Source organism: Cebus imitator, unplaced genomic scaffold (genome assembly GCF_001604975.1).
Source record: "Cebus imitator isolate Cc_AM_T3 unplaced genomic scaffold, Cebus_imitator-1.0 Scaffold356, whole genome shotgun sequence".
NCBI classification, from domain to species: domain Eukaryota; kingdom Metazoa; phylum Chordata; class Mammalia; order Primates; family Cebidae; genus Cebus; species Cebus imitator.
In genome coordinates, this window is record NW_016107671.1 from 1,410,829 (window position 1) to 1,420,448 (window position 9,620).

Consider the following 9,620-nt stretch of genomic DNA (forward strand, 5'->3'; position numbering starts at 1 on the left):
TCCACCCACCTTGGCCTCCCAAAGTGCTAGGATTACAGGCATGAGCCACCACACCCAGCCCAGTTAGAGCTTCTTATGCTACAACACAGAAAAAATTAGAAGTCATGCAGCAAACACTAGTCAACTCTCCACAGGTGCATTTATGGAATCCCTGCTGTATGGCAGTCATGGGTCTAGACTCATAGTGGTGAACAAAAGGGAAATATTTTCTAGTGCAGAAGCCATAGAGAAATGAGAAAAATATACCACGCAGCATAGTGGAAAGTGCTAGGGAGAAGAATAAAAGAGGAACGGTGAGGGGCTGGAATTTTAAACCAGGCAGGCAGGGAAAGCCTCTAAGGAGGTGTCATGGGAAAACAAACAAACAAACAAAAAAACAACAACAACATGAGGAACAAGCCACAGATAAAGAATTGTGCTCTTTGCAATGGGCACTGCAAATACAAAGGCCCTGAGTCAGGGACTGAACTGATGTCTGAGGATATGGCAGGAAGGGTCCTTGTGGGGTGCATGGGATGAACATGGACACAAGTAGACAGTGAATATATGGTGGTGTTAGTTTTCAAGAGTTGATCGATTTTACATGATTTATGAATTACCTCATATCGCATATATTGATTTCATGAGTTATCAACTTATGAAAGGCACATCATTAAGGAAAGCAAAATGCTGGGCTTCAACTCAGCAACAAGTAAATTAACAAAAAAGAAGAGGCTGAGTGGGAAGAATTCTAATAGCAGAAGGAAGAATTTAAATTGTCCCAGATAACCTGAAAATGCTAACCACAGAGGCTTTCTTGAGAGTGGTAGAAGTATACAAAACTCTGTGCTGGGCTGGGCATGGTGGCTCACACCTGTAATCTCAGCACTTTGGGAGGCCAAGGAGGGTGGATCAAGACTTGGTCAGGAGTTTGAGACCAGCCTGGCCAGCATGATGAAACACTATCTCTACTAAAAATACAAAAATTAGCCCAGCTTGGTGCCACTCACCTGTAATCCCAGCTACTTGGGAGGCTGAGGCAGGAGAATTGCTTGACCCTGAGAGACAGAGGTTGCAGTGAGCCAAGATCATGCCACTGCACTCCAGCCTGGCTGACAGAGCGAGACTCTGTCTCAAAAAAACAAAAACAAACAAACAAACAAAGAAAACACTGTATTGGGGGTCCAACACATTGTGCTGAGGACCTGTGGGCTCAGAGAGGGTCCTGGCAGGTAATGAAAGGGGCTGCAAGTCTTGTGCTGTAACAATGGGGACTCAAAATACACTCTGAGGTCTGTGTCTGAATACATATAGGATTTGTCTTATTGCAGAATCTCTTGCTTGATAGAAATACTCATTGGGGAATTGGATGCATACAACTGTGTTGGATTCAAAAGAAGAATGAGAAAACACCCACAATTCTGCTCAACAGTGTGTTCTGGAACAAACAACTCACAGACGGATTTATCACTATCTTATATATTATGTTGTCTTACCATTCAAACTGTTGGCACTATACCCCATCCACAGTAAACAGGATTATCGTTCCCATAATATAATCTTTTCTATGAAGAATTTGGTAAGTGTTCCATTGTAGTTTTCATTAGATGAGAAGGCTTTTCCTATTCACCAAATTGACTCAGTTCCTTCTCAGTATGAATAATGCCCCAAGATTTATTGAGGCTGATGACAAGGCTGGAAGGGTCACTTGCCTCATTGAGTGCCTTCAGAGAGACTCTCTCCAGAACAGTGTTACGTGACAAGCTGATGTGGTCATTTCTACTTATGATAGTATACATTTTTCTGCTGCATGAATGCAACAATGTATGATCAGACCATCCCTCAGCGGGGTTTTCTCACACTGTTTCTCTCAAGCGTGAATGCTCTGATGGACACTGAGCACCGATTTCTGAACAAACCCTTTCCCACAGATGCCACACTTGTAGGGTTTGTTTCCAGTGTGTGTGGTCTGGTGTTTATTCAAATTCGACCTGTTGCTAAAGGCCTTCCCACACTCAGCACACACATAAGGCTTCTCTCCAGTGTGAATTCGTTGATGCACCTGAAGCTGTGATTTTTTAGTGAAAGACTTCCCACAGTCACTGCACTCATAAGGTTTCTCTCCAGTATGAATTCTGTGATGTGTAATCAACTCTGACTTCTGTCTGAAGGTCTTCCCACATTCAGAGCAAATGTAGGGCTTTTCTCCGGTATGAGTTTTCTGGTGCTTACTGAGATTTGACCTGCCACTAAAGGCCTTCCCACACTCAGCACACACATAGGGTTTCTCTCCTGTGTGAACTGGCTGATGCACCAGGAGCTGAGACTTGGAGGTAAAGGACTTCCCACAGTCACTGCATTCATAAGGCTTCTCTCCAGTATGAATTCTTTGATGAGTAATAAAGTTTGACTTGCGGTTGAAAGCTCTTCCACACTCAGTGCATACGTAGGGTTTCTCTCCCGTGTGAATTTTCTGATGAACAATGAGGACTGATTTCTGGTTGAAGGCTTTCCCACATTCATGGCATTCATACTGTCTCTCTCCAGTATGAATTTTCTGGTGTATATTAAGATTTGACTTCTGGGTAAAGGCTTTTCCACAAGTACTGCATTCATAAGGTTTCTCCCCAGTATGGATTCTCTGATGTGTAATCAAGTCTGACCTCTGGGTGAAGGCCTTTCCACATTTGGAACATAGATAAGATTTCTCCCCTGTATGAGTTTTCTGATGTGTAATGAGATTTGACCGGTTGGTGAATGCCTTCCCACATTTATTGCATACATAGGGCTTTTCTCCCGTGTGAATTCGTTTGTGAACATGGAGTTGTGACTTGGAGGTAAACAATTTCCCACAGTAACCACATTTATAAGGTTTCTCTCCAGTATGAATTATTTGATGTGTAATCAAGTGTGCCTTCCGGATGAAGGCCAGTCCACATTTGGTGCATACATATGATTTTTCTCCTGTATGAATTCTCTGATGCACTGTGAGTGTTGATTTCTGAGTGAAGGCTTTTCCACAGTCACTGCATTTATAAGGTTTCTCTCCAGTGTGAATTCTCTGATGTATAATCAACTCTGACCTGTAGGTAAAGGCTTTCCCACAGTCAGTACATATGGAAGATTTCTCTCTACTTTGAATTTTCTCATGTGTAATGAGGTTGGAATTATTGCTAAAGACCTTCCCATATTCAGTACATATATAGGGTTTCACTCTTGTGTGAATGCGTTGATGTACCTGAAGTTGTGACTTGGAAATGAAGGATTTCCCACAGTTACTACACTCATATGGTTTTTCTCCAGTATGAATTCTTCGGTGTGCAATCAATTGTGTCTTCTGGATAAAGGCCTGTCCGCATTCAATACAGATATAGGATCTCTCACCTGTATGGATTTTCTGATGCATCTTGAGTGTGGACTTTTGTGTGAATGCTTTGCCACATTCAGTGCATTCATGGTGTCTCTCTCCAGTATGAATTTTCTCATGTATGCTGAGATCTGAGTTATAAGGGAAGCCTTTCCCACATTCACTACATTCATAGAGTTTTTCTCCGGTATGAATTCTCTGATGCCTGAAAAGAGATGATACTTGAAAAAAGGATTTTCCACATGCATTGCACTTATAGGGCTTCTCTCTCGTATGGGTTTTCTGATGTGTAATGAAGTCTGGCTTCTGCACAAAAGCCCTCCCGCATTCAATACATACATAGAGTTTTTCTCCTGAAGGAACCTTCGGGTGTACCTTGAATTGTGACTTCTGGGTGAATATCTTTTCAAATTTGGCACACTCATAGGATTTTTCCCCAGGATAAATTTTTTGATCTTGCGAGGAGGCTGGTTTATAACTGAGAATTTTTCTACGTAGATTATTATGGTCCCATAATTTCTCTCCTGTTGGAGTATATTCACAGTAAATATAGAAAGACATTTTACCATATTTAGTACTCTTCCTAACATTTTTTGAAGCATCATTTCTATTAAGAATATGTAAATGTAAATTATACTTCAAACAATTTCCAAATGAGTCACACTGATAAGAGTTTGTAGGGGGATGGAAAATGTTTGGATTCACATGAATTATTCTTCTGATATCCTTATGTTCAGAATAGCTATTTGTAGTCAATATTTTCTTGACTAAAACAATATCACTGATGGGTGCGGTGGCTCATGCCTGTAATCCCAGCACTTTGGGAGGCCAAGACGGGTGGATCACAAGGTCAGGAGGTTGAGACCAGCCTGGCCAATATGGTGAAACTCCGTCTCTTACTAAAAGTACAAAAATTAGCCAGGCATGATGGCACACACCTGTAGTCCGAGCTGCTCAGAAGGCTGATGCAGAAGAATTGCTTCAATCCAGGAGACAGAGGTTGCAGTGAGCCGACATCGTGCCACCGCATTCCAGCCTGAGTGACAGAGCAAGACTGTCTCAAAAAAAAAAAAAAAAAAAAAAGCAACATCACTTAGATAGTGATTTTCTCTTTGCTGATAAGACTCTATCGGTTATCAATCTGCCACAGTTATTCTAGAATGAAATACAATCTCACTTCATTTCTATCATCATCTTCCCTTTCATTGTGGAAAGAAGTCTTTTATTTTCAGATATTCCCTGTAATAAGGTTTGAAATCCAAACGTCCCTTTTCAAGGGATAATAAGTGACTTTTTGCTCAGAGAGCAGCTAGTGGAGGCTAGAGGGGAAAGTAAAAATGGCTCATGCAGAGTGAACAGAGAGAAAAGGGTAAGGGTGGGTAATTTGATGAGAAGGGTGTAACACTACTTACAGGAAACATTCTGGGGAACAAGTTAGCAGTTAAAAGAAATAAACTAGATAGGCCAGGCATGGTGGCTCACGCCTGTAATCCAAGCACTTTGGAGGTCAAGGTGGGCAGATCACCTGAGGTAGGGAGTTCAAGACCAGCCTGACCAACATGGTGAAACCCTGTCTTTAAAAAATAAATAAATAAATAAATAAACTAGATAAACAGATAACACCAAAGATAGACATGAAAAAAGACAAAAAACATGATTTTGTTTATCTGTTTATCTAGCACAGTAAGATTTATAACCCGAATTCAATTAAATTTTACAACATGCATGAGTTAAAAAATGTTTCCATCATACAAAACAGTGGCTTATGGTGGGAAGGGAGATGGGTAATGGGAAAGAGAGAAAAGGGGATATTATCACAAAAATAAACTAAGAGAGAATCTTCACCCACATTCATAGTTGCATTGTGTCCTAAACTAAAGACAATGATTAAACTCAAACCTCATCAGGTGAAATATAAAAATAAAGCAATGACAAAAACAAACAAGGCTGGGCACGGTGGCTCACACCTGTAATCCCAGCACTTTGGGAGGCTGAGGTAGGCGGATTGCCTGAGGTCAAGAGTTCAAGACCAGCCTGGCCAACATGGTGAAACCCAGTCTCTACTAAAAATACAAATTTTACCCAGGTATGTTGTCACACGCCTGTAATCTCAGCTACTCGGGAGTCTTAGGCAAGAAAGTCACTTGAACCTGAGAGGTGGAGATTGCAGTGAGCCAAGATTGTGCCACTGCACTCCAGCCTTGGTGACAGAGAGAGACTCCACCTCAAAAAAATGAACAAGCAAACAAGCCCAACTAGACAGAGAGACCCTAACACTGTGGAATTGCTCAAGCAGTATCAGAAGAAAATGTCAGAAATGGTGATTAATCATGTCATGTCAAACAAAGCAGAGAGGTATTCCCAAAGATGAAGTGACAATGATTCCCAAGTTATCAGCTAGATGAAAGGCCTGAAGGACTGGGAAGAGGTGAGAAATCTCATGGCCATTCCTATAGCAAAAAGAGGTAGAGAGCTTGATTAGAGATAAAGTTCTTTTTTTTTTTTTTTTCCAGACAGAGTCTTGCTCTGTCACCCAGGATGGAGTGCAGTAGTATGATCTCAGCTCATGGCAACCTCCACTTCCCAGGTCCAAATGATTCTTGTGCCTCAGCCTCCCAAGCAGCTGGGAATACAAGCATGCATCACCACGCCCAGCTAATTTTTGTATTTTTAGGAGACATGGGGTTCTGTCATGTTGTCCAGGCTGGTCTCAAACTCTTGACCTCACTCCTCTCTGCTGAAATCTATAGCCACATCCCTGAAGGACACTGATCCCACCTTGGCCTCCCAAAGTGCTGGGATTACAGGCATGAGCCACCACACCTGGCCCAGTGATAAAGTTCTGAGGCATCTCACAGTGAGAAACAGAAATAAAAGTGGTCTAGCAGGAGGGGGAATGTGTGACACAGAGTAATTTTGAAAGAAAGCAGATCCAGGAATGCCTGGATGTGAAAGAGGGTCTCTGGGACAATATGGAAGGTAGGGGAAAAAAAAGAATGTTAGAGAAAAGGAGGATAACAAAGATAGATCTTTAATGAGGCCGACTGGCACATGACTTAGAATCTACAAGGAAGGACACAGAAATGCAAAGGTCATCCAGGTAGAAGGCATTTAGTGATCTGAGAGGCATCAAGCAATACAAAGAAATTCAGAACCTTCCTGAAGAGTAGTCTTAATAGTACTTTACAGTTCCAGGGTTTTTGTTTGTTTGTTAATTTGTTTTTTGAGACAGAGTCTCACTCTGTTGCCCAGGCTGGAGTGCAGTGGTACGATCTCGGCTCACTGCAACCTCCTCCTCCCAGGTTCAAGTGACTCTCCTGACTCAGCCTCCTGAGTAGCTGGGATTACAATAATGTACCCTCATTCAGGGCTAATTTTTTTTTGTTGTATTTTTAGTAGAGCCAGGGTTTCATCATGTTGGTCAGGCTGGTCTCAAACTCCTGACCTCATGATTTACCCACCTCAGCCTCCCAAAGTGCTGGGATTACAGGTGTGAACCATAGCGAGTGGCCTGGTTCCAGTGTTTTTCAAGACAGCTGAGATTTCCTCCCATCTCCCATCTACTCGAGTCATGCTCATTTCACTCACCTGGGCAGCTGTGATGTGGCCTCTCACCCTGCAATATCCATGGTTCCTTTCCTTGCTCCAACATGACCACCTCTGGTTTAGGAAATTGATACCCTGTTCATGGGAAATGATAAGGTCTGGGTCAAGCTAATTGTGTTTCAGAGCCCACTTAATAAAGTCTTATTGTTCAATGAGGGTTTGTTCTTCAGAAATGTGAGCAGATATCTCTGATAAAAGAGTAATATTCTGAGTGGCCTAAACAAATAGAGAACCCTGGAGAAATAAAGGACAAAACCGTCAGCTATTTAAGATGCTGTCAGCATTCAGAATGGAATGGAATGAGAATGGAAGCACTCTCAGTGAGGCCTCCTTTCAGATACCAAGGTGACTGCGCTTACCGACTGAGAGCAGGTGGCTGTAGGTCTCCAGCATCACATCCCGGTACAGGTTTCTCTGAGACAGGTCTAGGTGCCTCCACTCCTCTCTGCTGAAATCTATAGCCACATCCCTGAAGGACACTGATCCCTGTAAGGGCACATTCCTGTTCAAAGTGCATAGCCAGCTCTGCAGGGTGGAGTGACTATATCTGGGATTACGAAACATGGGTTTTGTTNTCAAAGTGCATAGCCAGCTCTGCAGGGTGGAGTGACTATATCTGGGATTACGAAACATGGGTTTTGTTGTTTTTAATTCCTTTTTTTTTTTTTTTGGAGATGGCATTTCACTCTTTTTGTCCAGGCTGGAGTGCAATAGCATGATCTCAATTCACTGCAACTTCTGCTTCCCAGATTCAAGCAATTCTCCTGCCTCAGCCTCCAGAGTAGCTGAGATTACAGGCATATACCACCATGCCCAGCTAATTTTTGTATTTTTAGTAAAGACTGGGTTTCACCATGTTGGCCAGCCTGGTCTCGAACTCCTAACCTCAGGTGATCTGCCTTCCTAAGCCTCCCAAAATGCTGGGATTACAGGTGTGAGCCACTGTGCATGGCCAATTTACCTCCCTTTTTTAAGAACCTGACTTTTTGTTCTCACTTCAGACGTGAGAAGATAAAAAAAATTTTTTTAAACAAAAGAAAAAAAAAACTTAAAAAAAAAGAACCTGCCTCCCATTTGTCTAATGGCTTATGAAAAATTTTAAACATACGGAAAATTAGAATTGTACAGTAAAAACCTATACATCCACTACTTAGATCTACCATTAACACCTTACTCACTTCATCACACATTGATCCCATCTTACTTTTTTTTTTAATGTATTTCAAAGTAAACTATAGACATCACTACACTTTCTCTTAAGCACCACAAAATGCAAATAATTAGGGTGTAACATTTGTTAACTTAATAAGGTAAAATTTAATACAATACAATTAAATGCAACAATCTTTATTGTACCATTTGACGTTCTGACAAATGTATGCATCTGAGTAATACGAAATTTCCAAGATATTGTATTTTACACAAGCCACATATTAAGTATCCAGTTTTAGCCAGGCGCAGTGGCTCACGCCTATAATCGAAGCAAGAATGTTAGAGAGGGCCAGATGCAGTGGCTCATGCCTGTAATCCCAGCACTTTGGGAGGCCAAGGTGGATGGATCATCTGAGGTTTGGTGTTTAAGACCAGCCTGGCCAACATGGTGAAACGCCATCTCTATTAAAAATACAAAAAGTTAGCCAGGCCTGGTGACATATGCCTGTAGTCACAGCTACTTAGGAGGCTGAAGTGGGAGAATTGCTTGAACCCAGGAGGCGGAGGTTGCAGTAAGCCGAGATCGTGCCACTGCACTCCAGCCTGGGTGACAGAGCAAGACTCCATCTCAAAAGATGTATATATATAGTTTTACATAATTTGTGGGACACAGAAATCTAATAATGAATTCCAGCTATTTGTTCTGTTCTACAGTCAATTACTCATTTTGCAAAACTGGCCATTGAAATAGGCTTTTAGTCTTCTAGCACATGGATGAGCAACCTGCTATACAGTTGCTGATCAATTTAGGACTGCTCATTATGCTAGTCCCGAGGACATAAAAATGAATTATTATTATTATTTTTGAGACACAGTCTCGCTCTGTTGCCCATGCTGGAGCGCAGTGGCATGATCTCAGCTCACTGCAACCTCCACCTTACAGGTTCAAGTGATTCTCCTGCCTAAGCCTCCTGAGTAGCTGGGACTACAGGCAAGCCCCAGCACACCCAGCTAATTTTTGTATTTTTAGTAGAGATGGGATTTCACCATGTTGGCTAGGATGGTTTCAATCTCTTGACCTTGTGATCCACCCACCTTGGCCTCCCAAAGTGCTGGGATTACAGGCATGAGCCACCATGCCCAGCCAGAAATGAATTCTTTATGTTACTAGTCTTCAAGCAACCTAAAAGACATAGAAAATAAAGAAGACCAAAGTTCAAAAACAGGAAGACATGAAGTTCATTAAGGTGTTGAAAAGTAGATCTCTCTCTGAGACACCCTGACGGCCAAAAAGAAGAAAAAGTGCATCTACATGAGGGGTTAAGTTTACATTTCACAGAATGGAAGAATTTAACACCGCGCCCAGCCAAAGTATTTTTTGATAAAATATTGTATTTGAAGGCCGGGCGCGGTGGCTCACGCCCATAATCCCAGCACTTTGGGAGGCCGAGGCGGGTGGATCACGAGGTCAAGAGATCGAGACCATCCTGGTCAACATGGTGAAACCCCGTCTCTA

General features: G+C 42.1%; 1 protein-coding gene across 2 annotated transcripts in view; it reads right to left on the bottom strand.

Moving 5' to 3' along the window:
• Positions 1-1,445: 1,445 nt before the first annotated feature.
• Positions 1,446-9,620, bottom strand: part of ZNF585B (zinc finger protein 585B) — a 16,139-nt gene continuing 7,964 nt past the window's right edge. The window contains exons 3-5 of one of the 2 annotated variants that reach the window (XM_017506410.2): positions 7,312-7,438; positions 6,935-7,027; positions 1,446-3,870 (exon numbers count right to left, since the gene is read on the bottom strand). In XM_017506410.2, the coding sequence (XP_017361899.1) occupies positions 1,850-3,870; positions 6,935-7,027; positions 7,312-7,438 (2,241 nt within the window). In that variant the 3' untranslated portion in view covers positions 1,446-1,849. Of the gene's footprint in view, positions 3,871-6,934; positions 7,028-7,311; positions 7,500-9,620 lie in introns of both variants that reach the window. The other variant, XM_017506409.2, reaches the window with a different exon arrangement.